This window comes from Seriola dumerili, unplaced genomic scaffold (assembly GCF_002260705.1).
Source record: "Seriola dumerili isolate Sdu_G_001 unplaced genomic scaffold, Sdu_1.0 BDQW01000807.1, whole genome shotgun sequence".
Taxonomy (NCBI): Eukaryota; Metazoa; Chordata; class Actinopteri; order Carangiformes; family Carangidae; genus Seriola; species Seriola dumerili.
In genome coordinates this window covers 2,634,296-2,649,945 of record NW_019175062.1, presented here as the reverse complement: position 1 = coordinate 2,649,945, position 15,650 = coordinate 2,634,296, and the positions used below count along the sequence as shown (strand labels likewise).

The 15,650-nt window shown below is 44.2% G+C and overlaps 1 protein-coding gene across 1 annotated transcript in view; it reads right to left on the bottom strand.

Moving 5' to 3' along the window:
* ryr2 (ryanodine receptor 2) overlaps positions 1 to 15,650 on the bottom strand; it is a 225,349-nt gene that overhangs the window by 19,944 nt on the left and 189,755 nt on the right. The window contains exons 92-103 of the mRNA XM_022766015.1: positions 15,460 to 15,588; positions 14,333 to 14,437; positions 13,940 to 14,021; positions 13,139 to 13,297; positions 5,885 to 6,039; positions 5,374 to 5,589; positions 4,958 to 5,230; positions 3,823 to 4,029; positions 3,400 to 3,714; positions 2,474 to 2,538; positions 1,442 to 1,592; positions 1,083 to 1,169 (exon numbers count right to left, since the gene is read on the bottom strand). Coding sequence (XP_022621736.1) covers positions 1,083 to 1,169; positions 1,442 to 1,592; positions 2,474 to 2,538; positions 3,400 to 3,714; positions 3,823 to 4,029; positions 4,958 to 5,230; positions 5,374 to 5,589; positions 5,885 to 6,039; positions 13,139 to 13,297; positions 13,940 to 14,021; positions 14,333 to 14,437; positions 15,460 to 15,588 — 1,944 coding nt within the window. The remainder of the gene's footprint in view (positions 1 to 1,082; positions 1,170 to 1,441; positions 1,593 to 2,473; positions 2,539 to 3,399; positions 3,715 to 3,822; positions 4,030 to 4,957; positions 5,231 to 5,373; positions 5,590 to 5,884; positions 6,040 to 13,138; positions 13,298 to 13,939; positions 14,022 to 14,332; positions 14,438 to 15,459; positions 15,589 to 15,650) is intronic.

The following is a 15,650-nucleotide window of genomic DNA, read 5'->3' as shown; positions in this document are numbered from 1 at the left end:
TCCTTGTCATATACAGGGAGTGGACACACCTTTAAGAAAGGACTTTGTCCAGGAGGAGCTGATTGTTACTGTATTCTGTATGTACTGTTTATTGCAATTCATCATTATTTTTAAGCTGCACTTATTTATTATTATTATTAAATTATTATTGTTATTACTTAACATGTTTGGTTGGCACTGGAAAAAAGCTGTAAACAAACCACTGTCATATTCTCACGTTATAAAATTTGCATATTCAACATATCACATTTCTGGTCACCCAGAGAAAGGAACAATATTCTCTCTCCTTTTAGCTCCAGTTTGGTCTTTACCAACTCTTGGGGAAATCTCTGGTTCCTTAGCTTCTAAATGCTACACTTTGTTCACCAGCTATTCACCAGCTGTACCACAAGACTGTGGTATCGATAAGCTCTGATGTTATCGGTTCTGTTCTTGGTACTGGAAATTTAGAAAATAGATTTCCTATTTAGCCATCTGATTGTTATGCTCGTCCATGTCCATTTCAGATTAAATTCAATCTGAACAGATAACTGTTGGGGGTGGGTGGGGGTGGGTGGGTAATGTGGGGGCTGTTGGTAAACTAGCGACTGCACAGTAAAAATAGTGTCAAAAAGTCCTGTCGTAAGTCATTGTGTATTACATTTGTTTTACATTTCCATCATTACAAAATCAGTCTATAATAGTGATCTGTTAAAAAAAAAAAAATGCTGTTGAAGTTTACAACTCAACAATGTTAACTGAGTTCATGTGATAAAATAAAGCAATGTTACTTCTGTTTTTAATTGTTTTTTTCTCTTACAAAAATAACAAAAAGTATCGATAATAGTATCGTAGTATTGTTAAAATCTTAACGATACCCCTCCCTCGTTAGAGACTATGGTCTGACCGGGTCTGTCTGCTGTTTGCTGCTGAGCAGGTAGTGGACAGTTGGTTTACATTACCAGAGCTTTGTCATTGAAAGCATTGCTCAATGCAGCTTTAAAAATTTGAACCCCAAAAGACTTAATCTTTTCTGAAAGTACTATGAATAAATGTATCCATTTCTTACCCGAAGCAACATCCCTGGTATACTGTACCATTACCTTGTAGAATAAGAGGATGAAGTTGATTGCAAAGGCAACAAACAGTGCCAACATCCTCATGTTGTAGAAGTTCCTGGCAAAGTAGTTCTGCAAGGGAGACAGAACAGGGACCTACTCATGTGTTTCTGGTTGTTATAGACACATAAACCTTACACATCATCACATACACATCATCCCAGTTCTTTCAGTTATGTCACTGCATTAATAGAGTTCTCCTCTTCACTTTTACGGTCCACACTGTCACCAGCATTTGTTTAAACTCATTGAATTCAGGAAAACTGGAAAATTCTGGGCTGACAGAGAGAATGCACAAGCAGGACTGAAAGAACAAGTAAATAGGACCGACAAGAGTCCTGTACCAGTAGCTTCCTCTGGTAGGCTATGATCTTCTTCAAGAACGCAGACTCCTGCAGATCTGGCTCATCAGACTTTGAGGTGTGATGCCTTCTAACTTTTTGCTTCATCTTCTCATTCTTCTGTTGCTTCTCTAGTTGCTCTATATGTCCAGCCCTGAAATCACAATACAATATATATACACACTTGGGCACAGCTAACAATACACAGGGGTAAGGAAATGGACTGGCAATTAATTAGAACACCAAGCTGCTGTCTATTGCTCTGAAACCTTGACATGAATTCACACACCAAGTCTATAACACAGCCTATAAACTAAAGCTCCATTATAAATGTATGTATTTTGTCGATACATTTTAAAGTCAACATATTTTGATGCTGATTATAATTTTTCTGCATGAATAAATCAAAACAATAAAACAGAATAAATGATGGTAGGACTTAAACATATTACTTACTGGCTTATTAGCTTTTGTTTGCTCAGTTATCATAGAAGTCATAACAACATCATCATGTGACCTTTATCTATTGAGGAAAACCATGAGATGCGGCCGATGTGAAACTACTGCTTCCAAGTCAAGAAATAATTTCCATGCTATATGTTGGTTTTTGTTGAGAGAAAGATCCATATTCTTTGTTTTCTGACATGACCTGTTTCTATCATCTGCTCTGCCTCACCACATGCACTTTTAGACATTATTGTCAGGTGAGTAAGATTCAGAAAACAGTGACATCACACAGACTGACAGGATGTGCTTTTGGTTGCTCCTGTGTGGTGGGGTCTATCTCTGACTCTCTTCAGAGTTGGTGCTGATCATGACAGTTTTTCCCCCTCATATTTAATACTTCTGTCCATTTGTGTAATAGTGGTGATGGCACAGCCTGATACTCACTGCAGGGTCTAATGATAGGTCAAACATCATTTTACAACACTGGGCTTCTTCATTTTACATGTACTTTAATGTCTCCTCTGTCCATACGCACTGTGTTGTAGTTAGAATGCTTGTTCAGGTTACACAACAAAAATATGCACTTACCCTAATGTTTTCTCAGGTTCAGATGCAGTCTCTGGTGTTGCTTCCTTCGCCTCTGAGGAAGAGCTCTTCGACAGAAACAGAAAACATGATGACAAAAACCAGTCATTTTGTGGGTGAGTTTTTTTAGCCTGTTTTCTCAGTCAGCTTTTTCTTGTGATTGATAGGATCCTAAATGAACACACTATTTTCTGTCAGTCAGAAGAGTTTTGATATTTTTGACATGGGAGATTTCTGTATTTCCTCTCACTGGTTTGAAGTGGACCCGAATCAGATGGAAGAACATGATGTCACATGCTTCCTTGCACCTATTGGGATTGAGGTACATTTAAAGCAGAATCCGAAGATTCAGTTACAGTCAGTCAAACCTGATCAAACCACACCCACAAAGAAGCATATTAGATTTGTGAGATTAGGTTTTGACAGTTCAGAGTTTTCGTTCAACCACTTTGGTTCAGCTTGAAATGACTCAACAACTGTTTAATGAACTGTAGTAAGTTGATTGTTTGATACTGTGGTTTGTGACTTATACCTGCACAGCTAATTACATTTCCATCAGCCTCAGCTGCACGCTGTGCTTACTGGCAATTAGCAACTGTTAGCAATCTTGTTAGTATTGTCATTGTAAGTGTGGTAGCATGCTGTCATTAACAATTAGCTCAAAGCACAGCTGTGCCTATGAACAGCTTCACAGAGCTGTTTTCCTTCTATGCACAGGTTGTATTAATGTACTATTAACCACAACAGTGATTATTTTGATGGTGTTGATAGACAAGTTCTACATGACATGAAGTTAATATAGGGATCACTGCTGATTGATCCTTAGATTTGTCCTTTATTAAAAACTGTGAGGAAAGAAAGGAATAAGGCAAAGAAAGTTCTAATAAACATTAACTTAGATGTTTAAACTACTACACTTTTCCTTTTACCTGGTGCCTCTGCCTGAGCTCAGGTGGAGGTGCTGTGGGTGGGGTTGGTGGGTTTGGGGAGGGAACCGGAGAGTTGAGCAGTTCGGTCAGGCTGGCATTGGGGTTATGGGGGGTGATCTTGTACTGGCCCCCCTCCCTTCTTAGGTCCAGACCAAAAATGTCTGACAGCAGCTCAGTCTCGCTGGTGTTGACTGCCAGATCAGCCAGGTCCTCCTTTGGGGAGCTGCGATCAGAAAGTCTCTTCTCTCTGTCCTCCCCTTCACCCCGCACCTCATCCTGGGTAGGGTCAGGCATGTTGGCCAGCAGCTCTGAAACCTGGGGATGAAGGCAGTTTAGGTGTGTAGGAACTTCTCTTAGTGTGTTTACTTTGTTTAATGACCTGTGGATGAACTGCTCTATTCTTACAGAATTATGTACACTAACCTTTATGGTCTTGGCCCCCTCCACCAGACTGCCTCCCATGAAGGTGTTGTAGAAGATACGGCAAAATCCTCGAGTCACACTGAACGCCACATGGAGAAAGCCCAGCAACAGTGACCAGTATAAGGACACCAGGGTGGTCACCATGTCCTTCACTGTCATGTTCTTTATCCTCTTCATCTGCTTCTTCAAGCTCTTCATGGACAGCACCTGAAACCATCATCAAACATCAAAAGTTATGTTTCCTTTGACAGGCTGAAATCTGTCATCACACTGCTGAACCCTGGTACAACCAACCACAGAGAGGAACAGCTTACACCTCAGGGTTGTTAGCTGACTAATTATCTGCTCTAAGGTGGTAAATGTTCTGAAAATATATAGAATTTCTTCTCAAAATGAGTTATTACTGTACACCTAACTACAGTGCCTATAGAAAAGCACAAACACACTAACACCAATCCTACTGACTGGCCAAACTGAGGGTAAAAGGCTGTTACCTTCACTGGGAGATTCTGGAAAGTAGTGTGTTTAGTGTGTTGCTGCTTTGTCTGTTGGTTACACTACAAATCAACGTTATATTTCATAAATTGTAATGATAAAACAAAACACAACATGTGAACAAATCCCACCAGTGTGTCATGATCACATTAGTAGAACCTTTCTCTCAATCAGAAGCCTGGTCCCCTGTCTATAATGTATTTCTGACAAAATATTACATCCTGTTAGAAGTCAATATATTCTAGAGGAATAGTACCAAATTCTGGAACATTTACTTTTTTCTGAGAGTGAGATGAGAAGATAGATATCAGCTTCATGTGCATTCAATAGAGGGAAGGTGTCAGGACATGGTAAGCCTAGCTTATCATAAAGTTCAAAAATAGCATAAATATCGCAAAGTTCAAAAATACGCCTAGCAACACCTCTATTGTTAAGTTAACACATTTATCTTGTCTGTTCACAAACTTAACTGTAAAAATGTTTATTCTTGGTTTTGGGGGAAATTATGTGCTGGAATACTTTCTTGTTGAGTGATTCTCCATCCACCCAGATTCTGACCAGATACTGAAAACACAGACATGAGACTCATACCAATCTTCTTATCTCAATGTGTTGGTTGCAGTGTGCTCTCAGTGTGCACCTTTATTAGCAGCATGACATTGTATCGCAGAGCCAACAGCGCCATGCAGACTGTGGTAACAGAGAAGAAGCCCATCTCAGGATTGTCCTCATCTGGTTTCTCCCGCTCACTCTCCTCCTTCACTGCTGAACGCTCACCAGCGTCAGACATCTGAGCCGCCAGCTGCATTTCAAAAATGGTGTCCTCACAGAAATTCACAAACAGCTCCATCTTCTCCTTCTCCCCTCCCTCGTTCACCACATCAAAGATGAACTGACGCTTGGATTCTTTGACCTGGGTTGAAGGTAAATAAGTGAAAACAGGGAGCTTGAAGGATTTGTTGCAAATATTGACCACTGCAACTAACAAGTTATGTCTCTGAGGTGACAAATCTCAATAACAGATACTCATTGATTCATGTACTGGACCATCGTTACCTGAGGTTTCTCCCACTGTGTTCGACTGGACTCACTGATCTCAAAGTAAACCCTCTCAATGCGCTTGGCACTGCCCATGATCTCGATCCTGCCCAGGTAGGGTTGGAAGTAGTTGAGAACACTCTCTGCCAGCTCCAGGAAGGTCTGCAGCCGGGTGTCATGAGGCATGTGCTCCGACAGGTTGGTCAGCAAAACCGCCACATTGAAGCCAATATCCTTTTGAATATAAAATTTTTAGCTGCTTTTAGTTGCTCACTACATAACCTCCACTTGACGTCCAAAATCTTGTGATAATTGAAGGATGGCCCATGCTGGCCTTCCCATGCAGTTTGAATATGGCACATTAGTAGTCCAACAAATGGAGAGGCAGAAGAAATCCCTCATGAGATGGTGAAACAATTCTCTGAACATACATTTTAATCATGGACTTTAATCATTCTGAAGGACATACATTTTGACAATTTAAGGTTCTGCAGACTTTTTAAAGATCTGTAAACATCAGGCCATTTACCTTGGCTGGCTCATGAAAGCGCTCCACAAATTCTTCATAGTCCAAGAGTTCATTCTCATCAGTCTCAGCACAGGACAGCAGGAACTCCGTCTCAGACTGGGTGTAGTGTTTGTGGCTCTCCATGGCCTTATGGAAGTCCCTCTTGGAGATGACACCTGTCAATGAATTTGTACATTGTCACCGCTTGTCAAGATTTGTCTCTGGGCTCTATTGTTCCCTCTTCTGGACCTGCCATTCCCTCCTGCCCTGTTTCCCTCCAGTTGCATTATGAACATATATTGAATATACAATGCTCAAAAAAATTGAGGGACCACTTACAGTAAATCATCCATCAGATCAGTTGAAAATCTTAACCGATGTACATTGTATAATTTGTTGAGAACAAAATGACTGAACAACGGTCAATGGAAACCAAAATCATCAACCCATTGAGGGACTGGATTCACAATCACACTGAAAATCAAAGTAAAAAATTGAAATCACAGGCTGATCCAACTTGTGTGAATTTCATCACGCCAACTCATAATGTGACTCAGTAGTGTGTATAGGCCCCAAAGAGCCTGTATGCACTGCTGGCCCTGCTGCTGGGTTGATGCCCTTCTACAGCCCTGTCCAGCTCTTCTCGTGTAATGGCCGGTCTCCTGGTACCTCCTCAATGCTCTTGAGACTGTGCTGGGATGGGGCGTCGAGTAGCTCAGTTGGATGAGCATCCGCCCCATGTGTAGAGGCTACAGTCCTCGCTGCAGTTGGCCCTGGTTCGAGACCCACATCGGACAGCCCTTAGCTGCATGTCATCCCCCCTCTCTCTGCCTCCCCATTTCCTGTCTCTCTCTACTGCACTATCAATAAAACATAAACATAAATTAAAAAAAGAAAAAAAAGAAAAAGAGACTGTGCTGGGAGACACAGTAAACCTTCTTGCGGCCGCACGTATGGATGTGCCATCCTGGAGGAGCTGGACTACCTGCGCAACCTGATTGGGCTACAGGTACCGCCTCATGCAACCCGTAGTGACAAGGACATTAGCAAATCACAAAACTAGAGAAGAATTAGTCAGGAAGGATCAGGAGAGAGCAATTGTCTGTGGCCACCACATGCAAACCATTCCCTTTTTAGGGGTTGTCTTGCTTTTGCCTCTCTATTGCACCTGTTGTCACTTTCATTTGCACCAAAGCAGGTGAAATTGATCCATAATCACTTGTGCTTCCTAAATGGACAGATTTATATTCCTGAAGTATAACTGACTTGGTGTTATACTGTGATGATTAAGTGTTCCCTTCATTTTTTGAGCAGTGTATTTAATATGTATAATAATATATACATAAAATGAAAACATAGCCAATATGTAACTAGAATTAGCATAGCAGTTGTATGCCTCCGCCACTAATCTGGTTACATCCCTGTTACCCAGATTCATATAAAATGCCATTAACCATTTACATGAAATTTTGTCATAATGACTGTGTGAAGTCTAACGGCTTGACCATGACATTGACCTTTGACCACCAAAATTGAATCAATTCAGCCTTGATTCCAAGTGGATATTTGTGGCAAATTTGAAGGTATTCCCTTGACAAGTTCTCAAGATATTGCATTCACAAGTCCAAAATAATGCAGTGTTTCCTCTACATTCATTAAATCATAGCCGCCACGCCTTCAAATTTCTTTCTTTTTTTTTTTTTTTATTATCGCAAATGCACCACCGCCACATCTCTTCCACCTTCACAAGCACAGCCTGTGTTGATGATGAGCGCAACAGCGGGGGGAGGAGGAGAGGGGGGGGAGTGGGGTGGTGGGGGATCCTATTGGAGTTAATTACTCACGAGAGCGCGGCCTTGAAAGTGACATCACGTCAGGCACCAGGTCAGAGTCAGAGAAGTGTAGTCGTGAAGAATAAGGCAGCGAATTACCGAGAAAAAGGTAGACTTATTAGCCAACTCAGTGACGCTAACTTGGGTAAACTAATTGATAGCATTAAGCTAATATCTACACGTCATTATGTATTAACTGCTGACTGCATTTTCAGATGAGCTTGTTCAGATACTTCTCTAAGAAGAGAAAGACAACAGATGAAGAAGACGCTAGTCAGGTAGCCTATCATAAGCCTTTTACTGACTCGTAAATGATGATGGTTAGGTAAAAAATAGTATTTTAATGTTCACACTTGTAATCAGATGTGATGTGAGTGTAAACTATATAACGCTGAAAATTAAGTGCTCTGAGCCTGGGTGCAAACTTTGCCACTGACTCTACAGCCCCATCTAGCTGATCTTTATATGTTTATTTATTATTTTTATTTATTCAATGTTATTGTTTTATTTATTTTTTACTTTTTACATTTTCAACTGGTTAGAGTTGAAGTAACATTTATTTTTCACAAACCAAAGGTATTTATTTTTCTTGACATTGTATATGGCAGAGATATATATTGTAAAAGTTCAATGGTAGCGATAAAAGCCATTTTCAACTGGCCAGCCAATAAATAGGTTTTGAAAGTAAAATCTGCTGTCAACTGCCCCAAAGCCTGTCATTATATGTGGATACTCGTCTATGTACAGTAGGTTCCAAAAGACTACTTTCTCAGAACTGGAAGATAGACAAGAAAATTAATAAGAATGGATTGTCAGGTCTTGTCCTGCTGCACTACACCCAGCGCACACTCAGTGAATGGGGTACTGACTGCCACATTCATGCTGGTTGCCCAAGGCAGTTAGGTTTGTAGCAGGCAAAGAGCTGGTCTGTTGTCCTGAGGGAACGTCTGACGAATATACACTCTCAATGCCCTGACAGGGCACAACGGTGATGTCTTACTCACCCCCACAACACAGTCTTGAGGAGGGCGGAGAGGGTGTAGCTCAATAGAAAGACTGGCATGGGACTTGGACCAGATCTTAGGGTGGAATGCGGGGTGGGGGCGCAGGACCACCCCAGCATAGCCCGACAAGAAGTGGCAGCATTCCACATGTATCGAAATTGCATGAAGTTCTCCCATTCTCTTTGCTGATGTAACCACCAACAACATTGCTGACTTAAGAGCAAGCCATTTTCAGCCCAAAGCCCAAAGCCTTAGCCCCTGGGGAAAGGGAGCTCCCAGGACAGTCCTCGAAGGAGGGGTGCTATTGCTGAAAACCAGATCATATGGGGCCAATTGGCGGCCACCAGGATGAGGCTCACCTCCTCTACTTGGACTCTCTGTATGAGCGGCTGCAGGAGGATAAAGGGAGGGAAGGCATACAGGAGGCCCTGCGGCCATTGATGTGCCATTGAATCTGTGCCCAAGGGAGGATTGTCTCTCCCTATGGAGAAGAAGAGGGGACAGTGAGCCGTCTCCCTGGAGGTAAAGAGATCGGCTATGGCAGTACCAAAGTGGTCCCAGATCTGGTGTACAACCTCTGGATTCAGCCTCCATTCTCTGGGGGGAAGGGCCCGTCACTGGAGAGCTGATCGGCCATGTGGTTTGTCCAACCTGGCACATGCATCACTCTCAGGGACTTGAACTGTGGGTATGCCCATTCCCATATCATCCGAGCCAATTTGCAAAGGCGAGGGGAGCCCAGATCCCCCTGCCTGTATACATAGGCTGCTGCCACTGAACTGTCAGTCCTCACCAGCACGAGGCGATCCCTCAGCTCTGGCTGGAAGTGCAGAAGAGCTAGGTAGATAGCCTGTAGCTCCAGAATATTGATGTGTTGTGCCAACCAGGACCCGTGCCACCGGCCACTGATGCCTCTGCCCTTGTGGACGATTCCCCAGCCTACTTGAGAGGCATCGGATGACACCATCGACGCAACACTGGCCCCAGTGCATTGCCCCGTGCCAGGTTGACTGGCTGCTCCCACCTCCGGAGAGCTACACGGAGTCTGTGTGTCACCAACACTGTGGCTTGCAGATCCCTCTGTGGGCAAAGTCCAAGGCATAGAAGGCAGCGCTGCACTGGGTGCATGTTCAGGAGATCTAGGGGCCCAGTGCGGACCATAGCTGCCATCAACTCCAGGAGGCGGAGGCATAACCTCCAAGTTACCCTCGCCCCCAAATGGAACTGGGACAAGCAAACCCTGAGGCCGGCCTGCTTCCAGGATTTAGAGAAAGAGTTTCTGCTTTGGCATCCAAACACATGTCCAGGAATTCCGTAGTCTGTGAGGGCTGGAGCCTGCTCTTCCTCCTGTTGAGGCTCAAGCCCAGGTGCTCTAAGTGCTGCAGGAGCTGGGCCACTTGTTCTGACACTGCTCCTCTGAGTGAGCACACACCATCCAGTCATCCAGGATGTGAAGACCTTCTCAACGCAAGGTTCCCAGGACTGCATCCATGCACCTTGTGAATGTGCGAGGGGCTAGTGATGTCCCGAATGGGAGGACACAAAACTCGAAGTTTCTGCCATTGAAGGTGAACCTGAGGTAACATCTGTGTCCCTCCCATATTGGGGATCTGAAAATATGTATCCTCTAGGTTAATCGTGGCAAACCAGTTGCCTTGGAGGATAGCCTGTCGAATCCTCAGCACAGTCAACAACTTGCATCGTAGGGGTCTCAAAATCTTGTTGAGCCCTCTCAAATCCAATATTGGTCTCAATCTCTCATCTTTTTTTGCGAATGAGAAAATAGCGGGAATAGAACCCAGCCTGTGCTATCCTGTGTTACCTCTCTGATGGCCTTCTTCACCAAGAGAGTGTCGATCTCTGCAGCCAGAACCCTCCTGTACTGAGGGTCTGCCACTACTGAAAAGTTGGCTGACCTTATCAGTGGGGATGGACGCAGAAACTGCAAGCGTTAACCTTGAGTCATGGTGGAAACTACCTAGGGGTCCAACCCAAGTGTCTCCCAGGACAGGAGCTGTGCTGAGAGGCAGCAAGGGGAGGCCAGGTTGCGAGAGCTGTCAGGACTGAGGGGGGAGGGGGGGACCCGTAGGTCACCTGAAGCCACACAGTCCAGCTGTCCAGCTGGGGTGGCCCAGGCCATGGAGCTATGGGGACCCGCTGTTCACGGCATTGTCGGAGCATTCCTGACATCTCCCTAGCACAGGGGGGGCATCTTGGGTCTGCTGGAGCATTTTATTTGCATCTGGCCCAAACACGGCAGATTAAGCAAACAGGCGCGGTCATCTCCCTGCAGCCGTGACTGAGACAGCCAGAAATGACGCCTCACCATCCAGAGGGAGGCCATGGCCCTGCCAGTTGCCACCGCCTTAGCCAGGAACGAGGACACCTACTGTACCTCAGCAACCAGATAAGAACTTAAGAGATGAGAGTGGTGGTCCACAGCCAATCCTCTCCCGACCATGCATACATGCTAGGTGTCTACATAGACCTGACCAACGATGGGTGTCAAAAGGTTTATCAAACTGCTTCAGTACCAGTTCCTCTAAATCAGGAAGAAGTGGTACAGAGAAAGAGTGTGACTGACTCACCTCATCATCAAAATTGGAGGCAATACAGGGGAGGTGGATGCTCCTGCGCCTCTACCTGCCTTCTCTCCACACACACCTGACCAGGGGGGAGGTCTTCAACCTCTGACTCAAACCCCATGATGTCAATCTCCCCTTCATCTGATGCGTCAGATGTGGAACGCACTAAATCAAGCTCCACCTGGGCAGAGGAGGGCTGCTGTGCAGTAAACGGTGCTGACACAGGGGAGGGCATTCCATACCACCACTATTGGCTGCTTTGCCTGCTGCAGCTGCTCAATGAAAGTGGCTGCACACTTTGATAGTAAGCTAGAGCCCTAGCCTCCCTCACTCTAGCTGGCAGAAAACAGTTCATGCAGGATGCTGGGTCCTGTCTGGCCATACAGGCATGGTCCAGCCCTAAGCAATGGACAAATTGATCGTGACCATCCTCCATTGGCATTTTTATCCCACAACACAGACAGGTGTGGGCTACCAGGTTTGCTTCCATAGGTTTGAATGTATGTGAATGCTTATGTAACTGGAATTCGCTGGAAAATGCCACCAGTAGCACTATTCACCCCTGATACATCCCATACTGTGACACGAAGCCAAAGTGGAACATGGAGGCGTGCCCATGACCCGGCTATTCCCTTTTTTACTTCCTGAAAACATGCGGCTAAAATATGTTCACTCACGTCGTTCAAGGTCAGATTCCATGAGGAACAATGGCTGTGAGTGTTAGACAGCGCCACCGGCAACGCACACGGGCCACACTTCAGCCACGGTGTAAAGATGATCTGTTGAAAAGCTCACCCGCCTGTTCCTCCGACTAGGTCGGATTTCACGTGGGACAATGGCTAGCAAGCAGCAGGCCGGAAAAACCCGGTGCCACAAGCTACCACTTTTTCACCAGTCTGTGTTCGTCAAACATTGCAGCAGTCCAGAGAGGGGCCTGTAGACCAGCTCTCCTACTCACAAGGTACGTGGACCACGCTGATGTCAAACACAAATGCTACATTTCTCTCTTCAACTCAAATGTCAAGCTTCTATACACACATCTGCTCGACTCCATGGAAATCAAGGAATCAGAGAGGCCACACATGTGGTGCTTATATAACCACGTGTTGCTAATCAGTGCGTGGCCACCACAGGTGATGTTTCTTAAAGAGTATCCACATCAACTGCCCCCTTGCGGATCAGTCCCAGTACATATGGAATATGTAGGGTGGAGAGATAAGTTTTGACACAATAGAGAACTTCTTTTACAGTAACAAACTGAACTAAACTGTTTCACAGCTCTCTGCTGGAAATGAAAACTATAGTGCTGGTGACCATATGTAAAAAATGAGCTGGCAGAAGGAGGAGATCAAATAAACTGTATCCTCTTTGGCAGAGAGAACCATAAAAGAGAATCGGAAGTTCGTAGAACATGTCAAAACGTAGAACACAACATTTGTATCAGTGTATCCTTCAACCAATCAGTCAAAAGTGCTGTCGTCACAGAGGTGGTTCAGCACGGTCCAGCATGCATCACGTCAAGTCGGTGCTGTGCAGTGCCACATAAAGTCGAACACACCTATTGTCATCTCATCTTTGTCTTTGCTGCGCTCATGTGTTCCTGCGAGTTTCTGGACTTTGGTGTTCTGTTCCTGCCTATTTCGCTCCAGTTGATGTGCTCACCTGTTTTCCTGTTTACCTGCCTGCATGCACCACTTGCAAGTTTGTGGTCTCTCCATTAAATCATTTGATTGTCTGCCTGCCTCTGCCGACCCAGCTCTCCCATGTCTGTAAATCTGTTTACACTCAAATGATGATCCTGATGATTCCTCAATTACATATACCAATAAAGAGTATATATTTTCAGAGCCTTGCCTTTTCCGTCAGGGTCATACTCCTTGAAGGCATCGGAGGAGGTCAGGTCTTTCAGTTTGAGGAACATATCAAAGAACTTGAGGATCATCTCCACATTGTTGGAGGACTCCACCAACATGTCCACCATCTGCTTCCCGATAGTCCCATTGACTACATTACCTGCCAGAACAAAACAACAGTTATAGTGCAGAAAATCACTTGAAACCACAGCATATTCTTTAACCATCCACCGAAGACAAAGCCTTTGTCAAAGTATATAAAATGGTCTAACATGTGGTCAGCGGTCACTATGGGGGTGTCAAAGTGCAGCCTGTTTGCTTATGAAATGGCTCAATTTGTCTTAGTCACTGACAAGGTGACAGTTGATTGAAGGAGAATTTTGAAGAACCAGTTAGCTTGTTTTGGAGCGATATTTTGGCTTCACTTGTTTCTGTTACCTCTTTATCAAGTGCTACTGTTCAGCTGAAAATCTGAAAATCTCCCAATACCATTCTCACATCCTTAGTGTATGTCCAGCATTCTACCTCAGATTAATAACCCTAAAGACATCCAAATGATTTCTCTAAAGCCGGTTTCTGGCTAGAACAACGTACAGTACTGGGCTACATCTTATTGATTTAGATATACTGAGGATGATGACTCAAACATGCCAACCTCTATGAGTGAATCAATTTCAATAAGCAGTACTGAAACCCTTTCAAGTAGAGGCGAGGTGACCTTGTGTTTCTGTCTATCAGCTCTTCCATCAAGCCACACATGCTTTAATGTTTAAAACAGCTGTGCTCATGAACATAAACCTACCCTCCAGCATAGACAGCAGCATGACCACCATGTCTTTCTGTAGGTCCATCAACTCCTTCAGTAACTCAATCTGACTGGAGTCCTGGGGGGAAAAAGAAGGTGGCGGTGACAGGTGCTGGTGGCAGTTTGTGGGTCATTGTTCAGACAAACACTAGCAGAGTATCAGAGAAAGGAGACAAAGAACTGCTTAACAAAAGCCAGTTACGATGAGGAATGCAACTTTGCTGTCGTCCACTGGAGACATTTCAGGCATGAGCGACTCATCAGTAAGCTGACAGTGGAGATAGGACAGGAAATATGGGGGGAGAGAGGGGACGACATACAACAAAGGTCCGTGGCCAGACTTAAACCAGACAGTCTATACAATCCCCACACTTTGTGATCTTAGCTCACCTGAGAAAGTTTCATCTGCATATGAGCAAAGACATGGAGAAAACCAACCACAGCGTCCCACAAACGGCTATGGGCCAAGCTCTGCTGGTTGCCAGTGCACGGACCCTTCAACAAAATAAGTAACAGTCAAACTCACATCACAGCCGCTTTACTCAACAGTTCTCTAGATTGAAATATGTAAGAGTAGTTTACTGATTCAGTTGTTCAGTTCAAACAATTTAAGCCCCCTTTATTAACTTTTGAGAATAATATCTAGGGCTGGGTATCATTCAAAAATGTTGATATCTATGGTGGCCCTGAGACCTCAATGCACTGCAACTTAAGAAGGCACATGCAAACGGACAAAATACAACTGAACAACTGAAGAAAACAGCAAATACACATGACACAACGGAAATGTTTCCAGGGGACACTAAGAGAGAGAGAGAGAGAGAGAGAGAGAGAGAGAGAGAGAGAGAGAGAGAGAGAGAGAGGATCCCATGGAGCTGCAGTTAGGATTATGCCTTCATGGTACATGCTCTACCAGGTGACAACCCCCGATCCCCTCACCTCATACCTCCACCTGCTTCTGTCTGGAAACACTTCCATTGTGTTGTGCTTATTTGCAGCTCACATGTTGTCAATTTGATGAAGTTTTTTGAATTTGTTTGTGTTTTGTCTGTTGGGATGTGCGTTGAGCTCTCAGGGCCACCGTAGATACAGATACCTTGACTTTGATCCTGATTCTTAATGACCAATTTTTTCAAATCCATTTTAAAATTCACATTACAGTACAAATTTTAATTTTACTTTGGTTTTATTCTTAAGCTTGGTCCCTTCACAGAATCAAATGTGTTTGTGTAAATAAACATCCAGTCACCAGCCAGATCTTGGTCCAAGCATGCTGCATGCTCATTGGCTCACTGATGCTGATGTGATTTGCTGATTTACTGCTTAGATATTGAAATGTTGTATCAAATTACAAGACATTTTTCAGTCCAATAGTATCAAACCAAATCCGTCAGTCCCTAGAAGTATCGAAGTTTGATACCCAGCCCTAATAATATCTGCAAATAATTTAAAGAACTACAGATGTCAAGTCAATGCTGCATAAAAACGACAGTGATAACTGCAGTGGCTTGTCATACCTGGATGTACTCAGTTAGTGTATTGAAAACCTGCTTGGCCACATTTATCGCCTTGGAGAAATTCCTCTGGCCCTGCTCGTCGATAACATCTTTCCCAGAATAATACCAGTAGAAATCACTGATAGACTCCTGGAGAGGAAGGAGTAAGGAGGGAAGAGGGGGAGTCAGAGGAGGAAATGAAAAGAAGAAAA